The 21,600-nt window shown below is 37.6% G+C and overlaps 1 protein-coding gene across 1 annotated transcript in view; it reads left to right on the top strand.

The window, feature by feature from the left end:
- Nucleotides 1-12,119: 12,119 nt before the first annotated feature.
- PEX26 (peroxisomal biogenesis factor 26) overlaps nucleotides 12,120-21,600 on the top strand; it is a 120,997-nt gene continuing 111,516 nt past the window's right edge. Inside the window, exon 1 of the mRNA XM_044088467.1 lies at nucleotides 12,120-12,579. Within this exon, the coding sequence (XP_043944402.1) occupies nucleotides 12,368-12,579 (212 nt within the window). The 5' untranslated portion in view covers nucleotides 12,120-12,367. The remainder of the gene's footprint in view (nucleotides 12,580-21,600) is intronic.

The following is a 21,600-nucleotide window of genomic DNA, read 5'->3' as shown; positions in this document are numbered from 1 at the left end:
GACGTGCACATTGAGAGGATGATAGGCACACACACAGTAAATTACAATTTCCCTTAAGAGCACACAGAGATCACAGTCAGTCTGGGGCTGGTTTCTCTCTCTCTCTCTCTCCAGATCCCCAGTAAGACTCCCCACTGGCACAGCTACAGGGTTAAGATCTCAACCAACTGGTCAAGCCAAAACCTCCAGCACCCTCTCTGTCCATCCAGTGCTTCATGTCCCTGCCCAAGTAGCTGACACACATACACATTGAGATTTGATTTATATACAAACACACAGACACTCCTGGGAAAGGCTGGCACAGGTTCTCCAGCTATGCCCCCTTCTACCCAGACTATACAGTAGTACCACCTGCCACCAACCACCCTTATCAGCTACTATAAAGGCCCTTACTAAAGGGTGCCTGATTCTACTGTGCAATGTTACTATTATCCAAATGGTAAGTGTGACTAAGACCTGAAGGCTATTTAGGATTGGCTTGTACAGTATCACCAAATACATATACAAGTACTGTAAGAGCTTATATATCTCTACACAAAATCAGCCACAATTAATAGGTTTAAATATATTTAATTATAAATAATAAAAGCACATGACAATGCTCATTAACTCAACACAGTGACAACAGAGTTCAGAATCACAGGAAATATTTTAAAACAACATTGTAGGACAGTCTCACATAAATACAGAACACATCTAACTAATCTTGCTATATTCCTATCTATTTCTAAGAGAAACTATGTTCTAAATAACTTACTTACAGAGCAAGGCAAAGTGCTGGTGATATTGTCAGATCCAGAACAAAATACAAAATGCACTAACTTTCTCTCTGAGATCGTTCTTAAATTAATAATACACATTACTGCTGAATCATCTCAGATTATATCATTCTTGTCACCTCTGCCTAAGTTTTCCAGGCTAGCAGGAACTTAAATTTTAACATGTCTCTGTTAAAAATACTTATCTCTCAGAAGCTAACAATTCTCTCTTAGAAGCTTGCTTGAAACTGGAAGTCATAAAACAATTACCTTGGAAACCTGTTGTTGCCTCTCTTTCCAGACAATAGAAAGAAGCATCTAGCCTAGACATCCTGTCTGTTAGCTGAGATAAACTAACTTTATAACACATCATAAAACTCTTTACTTATCAACTTATTTTCTTAGAGTTTTGCAAGTTAACTCTGTATGTCCCAACTTTTACTATGAAAACATACATTTGCATTGGTATATAGTTTATACAAATTTCTGCTCTCTTCCAGCAGGGAGTACTGTGATTACAATCTTGAAACTCAGTACAGAACATATAGTTTTCTTACATTTTTAAGACAAGCACCCAAATCATATTATTCACAAATGACATGAATTATTTACAAAATTCTATCTAGATGGGCTGGCAGTGTCACATTTCTGTTTAAATCATATTAATATTTTCAAGTGACATATAATTATTTACAAAATTCCAGCTAGCTGGGCTGGCAGCATTTTGGTTTATCACAGCTATTTACAATTGGATTGCACTACAGATGGGATCAGGAAAACTGTCCTTTTCCTCACTGTAGTGCAATCTCGGAGTTAGAATATATAATTGGCAGGGGAAGTTGGGAGTACAGGGGGGCTTGCCCCCTGCAAAACAGTAAAAATTTGTATGATTTCTCAACAGCTGTTTTTGTGGAAGATGAATGTTTCAGGAAATGCTGACTGTCAATTCAAGACTTCTGAACTTTCAATATATTGAACACTCCGCAAAACAGTTTCCAACCTTATTTTTCTGCAATTTCATTCAACACTAATAGGGATTTCACTATTTTGATAGTAAACCTTTTTTTTATCTCGAGTAGTAATTACAGTTAAGAAAGATAATTTCCTACCTTAGCAAGACATGCATTGCAGGCTATGAATTCTGATGTCCAGAAGATATTACAGGTGAGTATCCACTGTAAAGAAATTCCTTAGGAAATAGGGTTGTAATGATTCAGATTCTGATTATGACAGAGATGAAGCTTCTTCTCCTTTAGATTCACAAGCCAAACTTCTGACTTTGAAAAAAATATTAACTCATTCTCATGTGGATGATTTTTTTTTATATCAGATCATAGCCAGGATGAAAGAAGTCACTGTACAGGAGCAAATAAATGTTCCCCCTAAATCGATAAGTTGTTACAATGTGTTACTAATGGATATTTGTCATTCCTCACCCATCCTTCCTATACTGCCAGCTCTGGAGAATGCATTAAATACTGCCTGTAAACAGCATGATACACAACTGTCAGTCTTTAAAAAAGCAAATAAGATTTATAAAGCACCACAGACTAATATATTTATTTTCTGACACCTTTTATCAGACCCATCTGCTATAGCCATTGCATCACCAACTGGGAATGGGCTCTTATTGAACATTAACCCTGTATCTGGTTACAAGGAAAGCAATGTGTTAGACTACCTAGGTAAAAGTTTTCTTCTTCCACTTTGGCTTTCAGAATTCTCAATTATCAGGCATACATGTAGAAGTCTATGCTTTGATATATGGACAGTGTTAGGGAATTTGTTACTTCATTTCCTACTGAAGAAGTTATTTTTTGAATCAGACTGTTACTTCCTTGTTCCAGATAACCAGACATGCTTTGACAAGTGTGTATGATTGAGCAGATACTGGTACTTTATACATCTTATCTGCTTTTCTAAAGACTGACAGCTGGGTGTCAGGCTGACTACAGGCAGTATTTAACACTTTCTCCAGGGCTGGCAGTTAGATGGGTGAGGAATGAGACATATCCATTTGTTACATATCATAATGTTGGTGTTGTTGTGTCTTTCGGCTTATCCCGGTTAGGGGTCGCCACAGCGGAACTCCGGTCCTCTAATGTTTGGTAGTGGATTTTTATGTGCCGAGTTACCAGCCCTGATGCATAACCTTCAACAAAGGCATGCCCATTCACGCATGCCTCCACACAGAAGACGCTCTAGCTGAGAATCGAATGCGACAACGTCTTCCTGTGAGGTGACAACGCTACTGCAGCACCACTACCGTGGGTCACTTGTTACATATTTATTATTTATTTTTATTTATTTATTTTACATTTGTTGACCGGGCTAGTCTAGCTGGATACATGTCCATTTTCAGTGGAGGCCCGGGGAGAAAAGTTCCACAAAAGGACAACAGATATTATGCTTGTTATACAAAAGAATAAAATGTACAAGTAATTACATTGTTAGGAAAAAAGAAATATATATGTAAAAAAAAAAATATATATATATATATATATATATATATATATATATATATATATATATATTTTTTTTCTCTCTCACATTATTAGTAAAATTGGAAAAACAACAGCGCTAAAGAAAGTTAGTTAAGATTAGACAGTGTGGAAGATGGAAAAGGAGAAAAAAGTTTAATCAGGGTTAGTACAAGGGCAGAGCCATTGGGAATTTAGCCAGATTATAAGATGCTTCTAACTTCTCTATTTAGTATTTTTACAGTTATAAATAGATGTTCCTCCTAAATAGAGAAGTTGTCACATATCATAATAACTTCTCTATTTAGGAGGAACATCTATCTATAACTGTAAAAATACTTCTTTCGTCTCGACTATGACCTGATTAAAAAACACATCCACATGAGGATGACTAGAGGGTAGTTTGGCATAATGGTTAATCTCTTAACCTCACAGATACAAGGTTTGATTCTGACCTCTGATTATTGACTAAGCTTTTAATAGTCTGCTAACTGATTACCTAGTATTAGGGGAGGGATTGGCATACTGGTTAAGATGCCTACCTCATACATACTGGGTACAAAGTCTGATTCTTACCTTTGAGGGAAATTGGCTAGGCTTAAAATGGCACACAAAGGTGGCTAGCCTAGTACTTACCTATAAACCTACATCTAGGGCCAATTCTACTGCTACAGTGTTGAGAAGATAAGCTTGAGGGCATAACCAAAAATTTTCTGATGAGGTAAAGTTTGAAATCTTAGATTTTGCTTTAGATAAGAAGGTATTGTTTGGCTCTTCTGCTACCCAGGTTCTCAAACAATCTGATAAAAGAGCAAAGCTGATTCAGGGAGTATCTAAGACTTTTCATGTCCCCCATTATGAGTCTATCAGGCATCCCTCTTTTACCAAAAAGCCAAATAAGCAAAGCCAATCATATAGTGGCAAATAAGGAGCAAAAAAGACATAGCCAGAGGGAAATAACAAGAAAAAGAGGTCCTTTCAGAAAAAGGGGCAGACCAACAGTACAAAATGACTATGCCAACATTCTTCCCCTCTTTCATGTCCTCCAGCTAATATCTATACAAACCTGTCCCACACACTGGTTCTCAACATTTCTCTTTGACAAAAGATTGTCTACGATTATTGGGTGTTAAAAGTTGTGCAGTGGGGTTATAGATAGCACTGATACAAAAACCTCATTTCAAGGAAATCACCCCTACCCTCTAAACCAAACAGAATATTTTCCTCAGGTTCTTCAGTCTTTATAGACCCAATGTGTCATAGGACTAGTGCTTGTAAATTAAGGGGCAAAGGCTCCTATTCCAGAATGTTTGTGGTACCAAACAAAGAGGCCTCTTGGAGACCAGTAGTATATCCTTCATTTCTAAGCCTGTATGTGAAAGTACCAAAATTAAAATGTTGACCTTACAGCGTTGTTAACCTCATTCCTCCCATGAGTTACATGGCAACACTAGACTTAAAATATGCCACATTACCATAGCCTAAGGCTTCAGAACATGCCTAGGATTCTCTGTTCCTAGGTCATATTATCAGTTCTATACACTACCCTTTGGATTACCTTCGGCTCCAAAGGTGTTTACAAAATGTCTAGCCTCATTCACAGCTTATTACGGACTGAATGGCATTCACATATTTCCTTGTTTGGATAGTTTGCTTATTTTTTCAGAGTCTTTATCCGGATATCAAGAGTCATTAACAAGAGTTATGTTTCTTTTGATCAATCTGGATTTCCAGCTAAATGTTGCAAATTCATACTTGACTCCATCTCATAGGGTTGTGTTTCTTGACTGCCTTCTACATACTTCTCTTCAAAAGGTCTTTTTTACACAAGAGAGGATGGATTTTTATCTGGAATCTTTGCTGAGCTTATTGGGATCCTAGGGTGCACATGAGAAAGATGCAATGGTTTCCAAAAGCACATGGACCCAGCATTTACATCCTCCTGAACACCAAATTCCAGTTTTGGGGCTTTTTAAAAATGGAACTGCACTGGTGGAGACAACAAATTCAGCTGAACCCAGGTTTCCCTTGTTCTCCTCAGACCCCAAACCAATCTCTCACTAGAGAGACCTCAGATTTTTCTTGGGGAGAAGTTTCCATGGGAGGGGGCTAAAGGTGCAAGGCCTGTGGAGTCATTCAGACAATCACAAAGAAGCCTCCAAGGTGAAACAATGAAGCCTCGAACAGCCCAGAATCTCCACCAAAAAGTTTATTGAAAAATAAAATCTAACATTAACGCAATATTACAAGTGCATTTTCGTTTAGTATGAACTTCATCAGATGTGAGCTTTACAGTGAATCTACATTACATTTGTACTAGTTTATCCTAATGAGTTAATCAATCACATTGTGCTTATTTGATTAAAACCACGTTAATTAAACTGTCAATTAATGAAAAGTTTTTTTAAAAAAAAACATGTACACATAACATCCATTCTTATAGTAAACCTATTTTTTATGTATGAAAATATGTATTAAAAAAGTAAGAAGAAAATGTGTGAAAAAGAAAATTATGGAAAAGGGGTGGGAAAAGTTTTTATGGTTCACTGATTTGGAAAAAATTAAAAAAGAAAAATTAAAGGTGGTTTACAGGAATTCAGGCAACCTAAATAAATTATTTGAAACTGACACTAGGAAATATGTATTTGTACAAGGAAGGAGAAAAGGAACTTTTAAATGTTGACGTTGTCAGCAATGTTCCCACATTTACAACACTGAGAGTGTCAGGTTAGAAAGTAGAAAAGCTACCCTTGAAGGAAGGGAGTTTTTTAATTGTGAATCTTTGGGCCTGGTTTACTTGGCAGTTTGTCAAGTTTGCGATGCATTTTATATAGGGAAGACTGAGCAAAGGATCAAGAGAAGAATATATAAGCATATGTACGATGTACAAACTAAGAAGGAAACAAATGTTCTATATGAGCATAAATTAACTTGTATAAATGCCTGCTATTTATTCTTTGTCTTGGAAAAGATAAAGAAGGATGGTCAAGGTGGTCTATGGGAAGAATGTATTGAATACAGAGGATTATGGTGGCAGATCACCTCAGAGGCTAATAAAACTCCAGGCTTAAATGAACACATATCGATAGCTCCCTTATTGAAACTTAGAGCAGCCAAGTTATAGGCAGTTTTATTTTTAAGCTTTTTAACGTTTTTTAGTTTTTATACTATGGTTATATTTATTAAGTTTTCAAACACACTTTTTCCCCTTGGTATAATATGTACTAGTAGAGAGTTGTTGTTGTTTGTCTTTCAGCTTTTTCCTGGTAAGGGGTCGCCACAGCGGAACTCCGGTCCGCTAATGATTGGCAGTAGATTTTTACGAAACGCCGAGGTGCCAGCTCGACACCCAACCTTCAATGAAGGCAAGCCCATTTACACACGCATGTCTTTTGAATGCTACCCAACCATGGGGAGGACATGCACCACGCAGAAGGCACTCCCAAGCCAAGCCGAGAATCGAATGGGAGAACCTCTTGCTGTGAGGTAATAACGCTACTGCTATACCTCCGCGGAAATGACAAATATATATGATTCATTATTTTAACGGGACTGTTTTTAGATGCATTTTTTGAAGAATCCACTAGAGGTAGTGTTATGATAAAAAAACAGTTACAATAATCCTATGGTTTACAAATGTGTTTCATGACACATTTTCTTCTTACTTTTTAATACACTTTTTTAATGCATATTTTCATACATAAAAAAATAGGTTTACTATAAGAATGGATGTTATGTGTACATTTTTTTTAACAAAACTTTACATTAATTGACAGTTTAACATGGTTTTAATCAATTAAGCACAATGTGATTGGTTAACTCATTAGTATAAACTAGTATAAATGTAATGTAGATTCACTGTAAAGCTCACATCTGATAAAGTTCATTCTAAATGAAAACGTACTTGTAATATTGTGTTAATGTTAGATTTTATTTTTCAATAAACTTTTTGGTGGAGATTCCGGGCTGTTCGAGGCTTCATTGTTTCACCTTGGAGGCTTCTTTTGGATTTTACTTTAGTAGTCATTCAGACAAGCCAAAGCACATCAATATAAAGGAGATGTTCATTGTGATCCATGCCTTGAAAGCTCTCCATTGCCAATGATCACCAGGACCTTTTCAAGTGATTACAGACAATACCATGGTCATGTGGTATATAAACAAACAGGGAGGTACAAGGTTGTACTCCGCTTTGCAAACTGCATATAACAGCATATAACAGCTAGTGAGGTAGCTCTACAGCATTCTATAACACTCTAAGCATCTCACATTCACTTCAGAGCAAAACAAAGTGGCAGATAAGCTGAGCAGGACCATGATAGACTCTCATGAATGGAAGTTGAATGGCGAGGGGGGGTCTACCTGGAACTGATCCAGTTGTGAGGAACATCTCAAATAGATCTGTTTGCCTCCTTCCAAAACAGACAACTAAACAACTTCTGCACCAGGACTCCTTACAAGCAAGCCTGGAAAACAGATTCCTTTACGTTCCCTTGCATGAGAATGTTCCTTTATGCTTTTCTACCCTATCTACTGACGTCTAGGGTAATTCTGAAGATTCAGAAGGACTTCCCAAAAAATAACTGTGGTGACTCCCTGTTGGGCCAGATAACACTGGTTCTCCCTTACAAGCTTCCTCACAGACTTGATGTACTCATGCAAGACAGGGGGAGATTGATACACCCCATTCTGAATCAACTTCAACTGACTGCCTGCATGATTCAGTTGTAATACCTCTTAGGCACTTATTTCATGAGGATGTGCAGCTGGGACTAAAAGAGGCAAAGAAAACCTGCTACTAGAAAATCATATATCAGTGAGTTGAAGCAATTTTCTAGTTTGTGCCTGGTCAATAACTTGGGGACCATTGGAGATTTTGTATCACTGGTGCCCAAATATTTGTGTGAGTTACATTCCTTTGGCCTCTCTTATTCCTCAATAAAGGTTTATCTTGTGTTCATTTCCACATGTCTCCCAATGGATCCTCCTCTTTCTTCTCTGTTTGTGGTAAAACAGTTTCTGAAAGGAGTTTTACATCTACGTTTTTCTCTTTAAAAAGTTGCTTTTTCTTGAAATTTCAACTTTGTGCTGGAGAAGTTGACTATGTCACCTTTTAAACCTGTTCATCAAGCCAATTTATGGTTCTGGATTTGGAAACTGTTATCATTATTGCTCTGACATCAGTAAGATAAGTATCTGAACTGTAAGCGCTTATAGTATGTGAACCTTATCCAAAATTCCACAGAGATATGGTCACGTTAAGGAGAAACTCCTCTTTCATGCCCAAAGTGGCTTCAGAGTTTACTTTGAATCAAACCTGCAATTTCCCAGTTTTCTACCCATAACCTAAAAACTAGGGTGAAAGGACCCTGCATACTCTTTATAAGCATAGGCACCTCAGATACGATCAATTATTTATTTCTTATCAAATGTTCAAAAAAGGGACATCCTTTTACTAAACAATTTCCAGATGGTTGTCTTCAGCTATTGCTTTTTGTTAATCCTCCCATGACAAATCCATTCTAGGCAGAATCAAGGCACATTCTACTAGAGCCACATTTTCTTCAAAGGCATACTGGAAAGAAGTGGACTCTAGAAGCATTCTAGAGGCAGCTACATGGTCCTCCTTGTATACCTTTACAAGGTACTACAAACTGGATTTCTTTTCACTGTCTAAGGTGAGCTTTGCTAAGACTATTCTCCAGGGGCAACTGGATCCATATCCTTTCTCCTTCCAGGTTGCACTGGCTCTGGAAATCAACGTATATAGTCTAAAGACTACTGCAGCAGTAGGAGTTAAAACACACAGTTGTGTAAGTTGCAATTACCCATATCTGTAGACATTCAAATTCTTCAGTGCTGCAGCAGCCACACCCATCCTCCATTCCCCTATTCTTGTATATAGTTGTAGTTTGGATATAAAGTAGATTGTGGAGTTATTCGTTGAATTGGTTTTGAATTCTTTCATGGATATAAAGTAGGGCTATGTGTGTTTCTACTTGTTATGTTTCTTTGCTATTATTGTTTGTTTGTTTTTTTTGGTTCAGGATCACTGGGCTCTTCTCTCGCTCCCTCTTTCTGTATAGGAACAAATCTCCAGTCTGAATGCTGATTTCTCTCCATAGGGTTAGCCAATCGGCAATCTGAGTGAAGGTATGAGTGGGAGTCAAAGATTTGTGAAGTTGGTCGGTCATTGTTTCCTGAGCAGGGAAACAACCCATACAGCCTAAAGATTCCTGCAGCAGTGAGGAATTCAAGCATATGTTGTTATGGGTAAGTGCAACTTACACAGCTATACATTATTCATAACCAAGTACACGTTTATGCACTGCCCTGATTAACATATTCGGATAACAAAAATTTGTGACTGTATTTCTTAACTTCTTATATCCATAATCTTAGACAAATTCAAAAATAATCAAGGACTTCTTCTTCTGGCTTTTTCCCGGTTAGGGGTCACCACAGCGGATCATCTGTCCGCTCATGATTGGCAGTGGAGTTTTACAGTGTTCAGTTGCCAGCCCGGCGCCCAACCTTCCACGGAAGGCACACACACACGCACACCTAGGGCCAATTTAGAGTGTCCAATCCACCTACTGCATGTCTTTGGGATGTGGGAGGAAACCGGAGCACCCGTAGGAATCCCACGCGACCACAGGGAGGACATGCAGACTCTGCACAGAAGGCACCCCAGCCGAGAATCGAACCGGAGAACCTCTTGCTGTGAGGCAGCAACGCTAACCGTTGCACCACCGTGGCCGCCTGCAAAAAATAATCAAGGACACTTTTTTAAAATATTAGTACTACTGCCTTGAAAAGTTGACAGAATAAGAGAATGTGAATTAACATGCACTTCTTAAGTAAAATAAGTCTATAACTTTTATAGGTTCATAGAATAGTACTAGACCAGCTGCCCTTGTGGTCCATTTTGAGCCTAGCCAATTATCCCATGTGAGAACCAAGCGCTGCATCTTGTGTCTGTAAAGAAAATACCTTAACCATTATGCCAACCTCCCACCCTTAATTACTATCATCATTTATCAAGTGTAATGCACTGTCTTTCCCTCCCAAATCTGCAGCTTTAGGAGAGTTTAGCAGGGGCAGTGGAAAAATTTTATCCGAAATCAGAGACAATTGAGAGGTATGCTTTTCGCAGTTGTTTGTGCAAAACCTGGGTCATTATATAAGTGTTTGTTCATTTCATTGCAAGCAAACTTCCGACATGAACATAGTCATACAAGTTCAAATAATTGATTGTCACATCTTGGGGTCAAGTTCCAATGAGCTGCTCAGTATGATTGCATACTGTCCCTGATTTTGACTCAAATTTCAAGTCTGTCCCTCATCATCCCTCCTAAAACTGATGACCTCTGGAGCAAAGATGATGAATTATTAAGCAATAATCAATTGACATGGTATGGTATATTGAAGATTTACCACAAGCATACCTCTCATGTGTACCTCATTATGAGGAACGTACCTCATTTTGGGGTCTTAAAAAGTTCATGTTCCTCGAAGTTCCTCAAAGTTACACATTGAAAGAGTCTGTCACACATTCAATGTTAGGATTTTTTTAAGTGAAATCCATGGTAAATAGAAATTAATCATATTAATTCATTAAAGGATCTTCTTTAAAAGTAAAACCAGCATATTTTAACCATCCTATGACCTTCCTAGTTGAAGCTGTTAGCAAGCCATTAGTACGTGTTCCACATTTTGCCCATTTGTTCCACATTATTAAGGCGAGTGTTCCTCATTTTGAAGCTGGAAGGTTGAGAGCTATGACCACAAGGGTGAAGCCCGAGTGATTAAATAAAGCCAAGCGTGGGTAAATCTTCAATATTCCACTGCCACGGAGTCAGTTATTGCTTTTATACAACATTATTTAAGAAAAAAATACTTTTCTTAAATAATGTCTTTGTTTAACTGCGCATTACTGTTCTTGCTACTTCCCTGTGTTGATGTACTGCGCATGCGTATGGGACTTGCGTTCCCACGCATAACCAGTACATCAATGCTTTGAAACACAAGCAACGGAGAAAAGAAAGTCTACGTTGCTCCGTTTTTTTTTTTTTTTTATTAAAAGTTTTGGACACCTTATACCAACGGAAAAAAGTTTGGGCGACTGGACCTTGTTCGTTGGTATATTGTGGGATTTACAACGGGCATGCTGGCCAATCAGCGTGCACGTTTTGGAATATTAATTGGGAGGTCATTGTACAATAGTTAATAACTGATGATAATAATTAGAGTTACAGCCTTCTTTTACTTCAGATAATATATATTAATCCATGTTCTCTTATTCGGTCAATGTTTTAAGTCTCCCTAATTCTGTTGAGATTTGTCCCTGCCTGAATGGTTGAGAGGGTACTTCTTTATTTTAGCAGCCCTAATGAAATTCAAAATGTTAACAATTATGGTTCTGATAGTAAAACAGTGAAATACATTAGGTTATTCCAGTTAAGTATCCCTAAACTGCAATCGCGTCACGCCCCCAAACGGTATACGCTCCCTTCTAGTTGCTTGTTTTACTTATTTACAAAATATGCAAGCGTACCGTGTTTCAGCCTAACAACCCATGAAATAAAAAAGTAACGCCTGCCTTAGCTTAATAGTCAATGCCATGGGAAAATAACACCCAGGACCTACAAAAACGCAAATATCAGCATTATTGAAATATTCAAGTTCGATCAAAACACAAAAAAAAATCAAAGAGATACGTCAGGTAATCACGGACTTTATATAACTACTTCCAGGGTTTGCAATTTTGACAGAAGGAGGCACCGAGCGGCTTTGACACTGGGCCGGAAGCTTTGCGCTGTAGTCGTCCGCTGTTTGCATTCACTGGTCGATGACAAAGGAGAAGTGTAAGGATAGAAATACAACAACCACAATGCACCGCGCTCTCAGTAATTTTTTTCTCCGACTTTCATTGTATCCGTGTCATGTTTAGGGATTACTAGCAAGAATTTTGCGATGCCTTTCCTAAACTGTGTTTGGTGGGATTATTTATAATGCTGCTTTGTTGTAATATATGCAAATTCAGAGGCAGGGAGCACATGATAATACACGCTGAGTGATTGTTGAGCCCACGATTGGTGAGGCACCTGCCACTGTTCCCCAGTCGAAATGTTGAGTAGGAGCCTGGGTTCGCAGGCAGCATTTGGCAGTAGTGTTGGTCTGAGCATTGGCCCGGCACCACCAGCTTTGTTTTTGCTGGACAAGGCTGCTGAGATGCTAGCTGTAAATAGGTCCTTTGAAGCGGCGCTGGAGGCATGCGAGAGGGGTCTGGAGACTATTGACAGTGGCAACAGCACTTCTGATCAGGAAGATGCTCATAGGCAAGTTTACAGTGAAATTATTTATTTATGTAGATTTGTTTTCATATATAAAACTGTCCAAACCAGACCAATGTCAGCCCGAATGCAAAGCATTTGATGAATACCCGACAAGCATAAATGGAATGCAGTCTATGCAATAAATAGTAAACATATTCAACATTTACACTTTTCATAACAACGAGTTTATAATAACATCCCAAGTGTGAGAAGAAAAAAATTTTCACAAAACAATATTATCATGTAGTGCATTCATTCAGTCAAATACTCAGTATGTTCACACTAGAGGATGTTCTCTGTGCTGGTGGAGCTTAATAGTCAATGCCACGGGAAAGTAACACCCAGGACTTCCAAAAACGCAAATATCAGCATTATTGAAATATATTCAAGTTCGATCAAAACACAAATAAAAAAAAAAAAAAATCAAAGAGATACGTCAGGTAATGTATCAGAATAGCTGTTTCACATTTCTTTTTGGGATTTTTATTTTTAGTGTTCTAGTTGAAGAGTTTAACATAGGTTTCTTGTATATATTTGGAGCTGACAGTCATATTATTTCTGGAATGGTATGGAGCAGATTTATGCTTTACAGGCCATGCCTCCCTGTGAAAATCTAGAAACACTGTGCAGTGTGCATATCATTGTACACATATGACCGAGTGCATTTAGCGCTTACACCATTGCTACAAGTTTCAGTGGCGAGAATGTGTTGTAGTTTACTTAATCTATGCTTGCATGCTATAGCTGGACTTGAACTGGCTTGGGGCCTTTTGCTTTGAATTTTTTGGGTTGTTAATATTGCTCAGTGAATGAAAACCAGAACACAGGCAAACTTATTCTAGCAGTCAGTCTAAATGACTGCATGTTGTAATGAGAGCTACTTTAGTCTGATGGTTTGGGGCTTGGTAAAACTGCACAGCAGTAGATTAATGGCACAAATTATAACCCAATCTAGTCTCTAATTAACACCTGATGTCCCTTTAGGTTAGAGTGCCTGGCTTAGAGAATTAGTATTTTTAATTATGGCATACTTAATGTATGCTTACATACTGTGTTTGGACTTGAGGCTTGTCCAGGGGCTGAACTCTGTAAGTGAGCTATGCTGCGTGAACTTTGGTGTAAGTGGTTCTCTGAGGAACTGGCTGCTTTGTGGTAGAGACTTGTTAGTGTAACACTGCTGTCTTGTGGATGTCCTTGTAGCACAGCACTTAATTTGAATAGTGCTCGGTTATAAAACTGCAGACAGGAAGCAACATGACAGTGAGGTATTGTGAGCAAATATACAGCCACAGATTAACTGCTTTTGTATTTACTAAACTTGTACTGATTTGCAGATGTGCCCTTATTTAGGGGTGGAGCAACATGGATCACCACAGGGGGCAGGGCACCATAGATAAGGGGGAAGGCAGCAGCGTGGGACTGCAGAGTACAATTTGAAAAAAAAATAGCTACCCCTAGGTTAGTGCATCATTTTACAGCTGTTGGGAAAAGTATTACTATTAATGTAGACTACAGTTAAATTGTGAAGTAGGTAAGAGATGAGAGACTTTATTCACTAATGTTACAGGAGGAAGTAATAGGTTCATAGGTGTTTACTAGTATAGGCTGCTGTTTACTAGGCTAACGACCATGAGGGCCTTCTTAAGCCTAGCCATGCCTCCCAATTCTCTGACAAGTTCTGATACCCTTGATAAGTGTAAGCAGGGACTTGGAAGATGAAACATTTACAATTTAGGGCCTGGGAGATGAACCATTTACAGGTTGCCTGTGTCCATTAGAGAAATAGGTGTCAAACCAGGGATGAATTTCCTGTTCCCCATCCAGTTGTCCAAGTTGTACTTGAATTTGTTAATTGTTAGGGAGGAGGTAATCCCTGGACTGTAGTACAGAAATAGGGTAAATAGATCAAGTCATCCTAACAAGGTGTGATGTGTGGATTTACAGTAAATCCCCTCCCCCACGAAAACTGATATGGTTGAAGTTCACATTATATCACTGCAGCCACTTCTGCAAAATATGTTTATGTAGTAATCCATGACTGTGTGTAGGTATATCAGGATTTACCCAAGGTTGGTGTGGTTTGATCAAGGGGACGAAGCCCAAGTAATGAAATAAAGCCAACCATGGGTAAATCCTGATATACTCACACACAGGAGTGCATTGTTGCTGTTATAAAATGGCATTATTTAATTACCTTTCTTAAATAATGTCTTTGTATAACGGTGCTCCTCCACGTTCTTCCTTGTTTACTAATGTACTGAGCACGCATGTTGGATTTACATTCCCACTCTTGCACAGCACATCAGTACAGTGCAGGAGAAGCAATGGAGAAGAGAGAATCTCTGTTGCTGTATTTTTTTTTTTTTTTATCATTGCTGAAATTTTTTAAGGGATAGTGCAGAAATACAAGGAAAATCAGGTACATTTCTGACATTTTAGTTTTGCAGAATGTACCTGATTTTTCTTGTATTTTCCTCTGTCCTTCGGCACATATCAATAGAAAGTCTGGCTGCTCAGTGGCACTTCAGTGGCTGGACTTTTTTCTATTTATATATGCTCTACTTGTAATGGCATGCTGCTTGGGCTGTCCAATCAGCGTGCTTGTTCTTGAATAGTAATGAGGAGTCATTGTATAACTTCCTTTATTTCTGTCTGAATGATGAGTGGTAACTGTATTTACTTATTTATTTTGTTTGTTGACCGGTTATGAGACCTGGTCCTATGTCTCTTTTCAGCCACAGCCTGCATGCAAAAGCACAGCAGACTACAAAGTGAATATGGTTTGACACACAGTGTATAGTATCTGCATAAAGTGTTAAAGTTTTCAGTATTTCAGATTAGGTTCAGCATTACAGTACTACAGATTACACAACATTGTTATTTCTGCTGGAATATAATGTTCAGCTTGCAAAGGTGGCACGATACTGCTTTGTGTTATGTGTTAGTAAAACACCTTTCTACAATAAAGAGAGCTAAGATTAAAGTATTACAAGGAAAAAGATATGGGAAGGGTGTCATTTGTATTAAGCACACAGTTTGCAAACATGGTTGACTGGAGATATATGATTCCTGAAACACAACTTCTTTCTAAAAATCATGCATTTTTCATGCTGATCATAGGTTTGACTAGCAGCATTCAGTTTGTTCTCTTTCAAGATGTTTAATTGCTTTTAACCCCCTGATGATAATTTATCCTCCAGTATCCATGCGTGTATGTGTGTGTGTGTATATATATATATATATATATATATATATATATATATATATATATATATATATATATGTATGTACATACATATATTTTTCTATATGTATGTTTGTGGGTATGTGTATATTTTTTATATATATATATATATATATATATATGTATATGTATTTAGTTTTATATTTCTGATTGACTTCCCCTCTGACCATCTGCTTTCTTTCTCTTGCTTCTTTTATCTGGCTTCCTATATCCTTCCACCTTTTGCATACATCACTACCTTTGATCCCCCTCTCTTCTCCTACTGGCTACTCCTCAGCTTTACTATACCCTTAATATTAGTACCAAACTGAAACTGTACTTTTTCCACTTTCTGCTTACTTCATTTCTGCTTTTTCTTTCTCTCTAACTACATAATAACTGTTACACTACCTGCTTGCATAGTTAACACTGTATATTTACTGTATCTTGCTTTTTGCCTATGCTTGATTTGTTGTTTTGACTAGTGACTAGTGATTTTTTAAACTGTAAATTTTATTTTATGATACTGGAGCTTTTCTCCTCAGCCCTCGGCTGAAATTTGACATGTCATCTAGTCAGACTAGCCCAGTAACACTGTATATGCGACTGTACTTTGCTTTTTTGTCATTATTTTATTGTTAGTTTATTAGTGACTTTTTAAACTGTAGCGTTATAGTCTGATAGTGGTGCTTTTTTCCTCGGGCCTCTGCTGAAAATGGACATGTATCCAGCCAGACTAGCCCGGTTAACAAATGTAAAATAAAATAAATAAATAAATAAAATAAATGTGTATGTATATATACATATATATATATGTGTGTGTGTGTATATATATATATATATATATATATATATATATATATATATATGGGTCTACTTCATAACACTGAAATTTCATAACGTTGAATTTCATAACACTGAGACCATAATATCGAAAATTCAAAACACTGAAAAACCAAAACATCGAAAGCTCAGAACACTGAAAGTGTGCTTCATAACATTGAAAACTACATTGCACAAGTAAATAAGATCCCCTCTACCTACAACAACACCTAACTAACAAACACACTTTCTGCTTCATTTCTGCAGGGGGCAATACCCCCTGCACCCCCATATGGGGGGGCTCTTCCCCCTCCCATAAATTAAATATAACAACTCCAAGATCGCACTACAGTGGAAAAAAGTTAATTTCCTAACCTCATTGTTGAAAGGTGTCAGTCTGGAGAAGGGTACAAAATAAATTTCACAGTATTGTTTACACCATGGAACAAAAAGTGGAGAAAATATGGGACAACAGTGACATTGCAAAGAACTGGACGTCCCTCCAGTATTGATGAAAACTGGTCATGGAGGCTGCCAAGAGACCTACAGCAACACTGAAGGAGCTGCAGGAATTTCTGGCAAGTACTGGTTGTATACTACATGTGACAACAATCTCCCGTATTCTCCATATGTCTGGGCTATGGGGCAGGGTTGCAAGATGGAAGCCTTTTCTTGCACAGAAGAACATCCAGGCCCAGCTAAAATTTGCAAAACAATACGTCAAATCTCCCAAAAGCTTGTGGGAAAATGTGCTGTGGTCTGATGAGACCAAGGTTGAACTTTCTGGCCACAATTCCAAAAGATACGTTTGGTGCAAAAACAACATTCTGCATCACCAAAAGAACACCATCCCCACGGTGAAGCATGGTGGTGGTAGTATCATGCTTTGGGGTTGCTTTTCTTCAGCTGGAGCTGGGGCTTTAGTTAAGGTGGAAAGAAATATGAACAGTTCCAAATACCAGTTACTTTTGGCCCAAAACCTTCAGGCATCTGCTAGAAAGATGAAGAGGAATTTCACCTTTCAACATGACAATGACCCCAAGAATACATCCAAATCAACAAAAGAATGACTTCACTAGAAGAAAATTAAAGTTTTGGAATGGCCCAGCCACAGGCCAGACCTAAATCCAATAGAAAATCTTTGGGGTGACCTGAAGAGGGCTGTGCATAAGAGATGCCTTCACAATCTGACGGATTTAGAGTGCTTTTGCAAGGAAGAGTAGATAAATATTGCCAAGTCGAGATGTGCCATGCTGATAGACTCCCAACAAAGAAGACTGAATGTTGTAATTAAATCAAAAGGTGCTTCAACAAAGTATTAGTTTAAGGGTGTGCACACTTGCGCAACCAGCTTATTGAACATTTTTTATTTTTGATATTTTTTCCCCTAACAGATTTGTGTGTTTTTGAATTGAATTGTACAAGTTATAGGTCACATTATAGGTAGGAAAAGTTTTGAAATGATTTATTATGGTCTCATTTTTTTATATCACAAAAACCTGGCATTTTAACAGGACTGTGTAAACTATTTATATCCACTGTGTGTGTGTGTGTGTGTGTGTATGTATGTGTATATATATATATATATATATATATATATATATATATATATATATATGTATATATATATGGTTTACTACTGAAAATGCGAACAGCACTTGGGCGACAGTCGGATAGTCGAATGTATAAGGTCGTAAACAAGGATGTCAAAGACAAAATAATCAATCTAGGAACGGTTTTAACATGGGTCGAGGTAGGTGTTCAGTATTATTCCCTACTACAAACATCTTCCCTACCTCGACCCATGTTAAAACCATTCCTAGAATGATTATTATGTCTTCAACATCCGTGTTTACGACCTTATACGTTCGACTATCCAACTGTCGCCCAAGTGCCGTTCGCATTTTCAATAGTAAACCTATATATATATATATATATATATATGTATATATAATGTACCTGGGTGTTAGGGTAAGGGTATACATGATGTGTGTGTACACGAGTTTGTATATTTTTGAGCTATGGTCGGGGTTTGGTAAAGGGTTAGATTTTTTGTTTGTAGTGTGTGTTGGTGCATGTTTCTGTGTATTAGTTTGTCTTGTATAGTTACAGTGTTATGGGAAGGTCTTTTTTTGTATGGTATGGGGTAGGGTTAGGGTTAGTGCGAAAGCAGGGTTACTGAGGTTATGTAGGGGGGAGGGTGAAGAATCCCTGCTCACTTCAGTAATACATAATAATTTTATCCCTGCCCCCACCTCAACAATAACCTCACAACGTAGCTTAAAAAAAATTACAAAAAAAAAAAAACCTTCTCATGATACTGCCATTATTCAGATAGATTGGAGGCTAGGAATGTAAAGATTTTCCTTTTGATCTTTCTCATGTATTTTTATAATTTGATCTTGCATATGGTCAGTCTTATTTTTGTTTGAGCTTACTTAATGAACACAACAGACTCATACATAAGGGAATCGTATGTGTGTATGTGTGTGTGTGTGTTATATATATATATATATATATATATATATGTTATATACAAGTGTCTGTGTGTGTGTAGCCAACGTGCTAGTGAACAAATTCAGTGTAAATTACACTCCTGAAACAACTATACAAAGCCCAGATATACCACAGAATCTCAACCCCCCTGTCATTGTGACATAAGAGCAGTTGCTAAAAGTACTCTCTACAACCAGAAGTATGTCATCCATTGGGCATGGTAATATACCTAGTTGCCTGATAAACAGTTCAAAACATGCCCAAGTAGGCCAACTCCTGCAGAAGTTTATCTGGACCTTAGCCCCTGGTTTAGTTCCTGAATATGGTGTATAGCTGTTTTGATGCCATTTCATAAAGGTGGACCCACCCCATACTCTGGAAACTACAGATCCATTAGCCTGACTAATCTCATCTGCAAAGCCATTGAATGTACAATAACTGACCTAATTAATAATAATGTCAAGGGTGTTCTATGGCTTGATCTGTAACAGTTTGGCTTTGTCAAGGGTAGATTCTACACAATGAATCTTGTCAACTTCTTCAAGAGAGTAACACAATCCCTGGACAGTGGACACGCTGTCCCATACAGCTTACTTCAACCTGGCTAGGCTTTTGACACCATACCACATGCTAACATAATAAACTAAATGACTTCCACATTTACCTCTACATAGTTAGATGGATAGCAAATTGGCTAATGGATAGAGTCCATGTAGTGAGGATGGCAGCTGCATCCTCAGTAAACATGAGGGGGACCAATGATGTTCCTCAGGGCAGTATGCTGGGACCCCTACAATTCAGCCTATGCTTCACAGATCTATAAATTGCAAATGGGGATCTCTGTCTCTTCAAGCTTGCAGATGAGTGCTGTGCTGAGCATAGTCATTAAGCTCCTGTCTGCCTTACCCAAAGCAAAGAGTCGGTCAGAAACAGAAGATGAACCATAAGACTGAAATAAATAAAATGGTTATTAAGCTGTGCTGAAAAGAATTGCCCAGTAAATAGTAGCATAATGGCAGATGGTGTTGATTGTTTTAGCAAAAGGTTGCTTAACAACATGGTGGACTTGGAGTTTGCTGAAATAGTCTAAAAATAAGTAATTATTTTTAAATTCTGGCAGCACAAGTGTGTGTTCAGAAACAGTGGTGAAAAATGTGCTGAGGAAATGGCTGCATTGGCTTTCTTAGAAAGTCACTTGAACAATTTTAACTTTTGAGTGCAAAGCTAGTAACTTTTAGCATTCATATTAAAGTGTTCTTAATCTGCTGAAGGTAATTCAAATTATGGCGTAGTGAACAGGGAGAAGATTATGTTTATGTGAACCAGGTGTCAGATCTTGCATTTGTCAATTGCACTGCGTTTAAAACTAGTAGAAATGAAGTTTCCTAAAAAATGTGGTAAACTCCCTCTGAAACTAAAAAAGAATTGCATTGCCCCTGAAATACATAATTCAGAAGATATTTATTTTGAGTGATGTGTGTGTGTGTGTGTGTGTGTGTGTGTGTGTGTGTGTGTGTGTGTGTGTGTGTGTGTGTAGGGCAAATGTATAGGAAAATAGGAAGCAAAATAAAAATTTGCAGTTGTTAGAAGTTGTTTTCAAATGTTAGACCATTATACAGCAGTGATTTTTTTTTAGGTGGCGTCTCAACTGCTTCTTTCTAGTGAACAATAATAAGAAATCCGTGTCACAATGTTTAGAATTACAGATAAAAAGCGGGTTATTTCTGAGTAATGAATCATGAATACTCTGGAATGATTATACTTGTGAAAAGAAGATAATTACTCTATGCTCCTCCAAGACTACTCTACCAACAAAACTGAGTAATTTAATGAGGATTGTTTTTGTTTTCATTTTCATACAAGATACTTGCAATACAGAAGGTTACATACTGTGAATTTCTGCTGTAATTCTGGTGAGAGCCTCTAAAACTAAACTTGGTTAATGTCTGTGATAGTTTGGGAGGGGTCGACACTTTTTACTGCAAGAAAGGAAATTGTGTTCATACCTTGTGAAACTGGCTGTGAATTTGAAAATTACCTGTTCTGGAAATGTGTGACGAAAAAAAAAAGCAATAAGTAAAATAATAAAAATGCTAAAAATAAAATAATTTTCATGGAAAGTAAACAGATAATATGATCTTTTAAGACACAGCAGCATAGGTATACAAAAGTGGTAGTGATCAACTGAGTGTGTTTACAAACAGTACTGTGGTGCATCATAATGAAAAATCTTTCTATAAGAGTACTTCTGACAGACAGAAACAAATAGGTGTTCTGCAGTCAACTGTGCAAAGTGAAACCTTTTTGTGAGTGTTAACTCTCGCTCTGGAGTCTCTAACAGAGCTGGAATAAGTAATGCAGAAGAGTAAAACTTTTTTTTTAAATCAGGGAGTGTTAAGAAACTAAAACTAGTGGAAAAAGTAATGGAGGGGGTCTGCTTCTCTGAAAGTGTTGTTGCCAGCAAGTAATGAATAATGTGCACA

This window comes from Protopterus annectens, chromosome 11.part0 (genome assembly GCF_019279795.1).
Source record: "Protopterus annectens isolate FY-2018-M chromosome 11.part0, PAN1.0, whole genome shotgun sequence".
NCBI classification, from domain to species: Eukaryota; Metazoa; Chordata; order Ceratodontiformes; family Protopteridae; genus Protopterus; species Protopterus annectens.
This window is presented reverse-complemented; position numbering and strand designations above follow the sequence as displayed.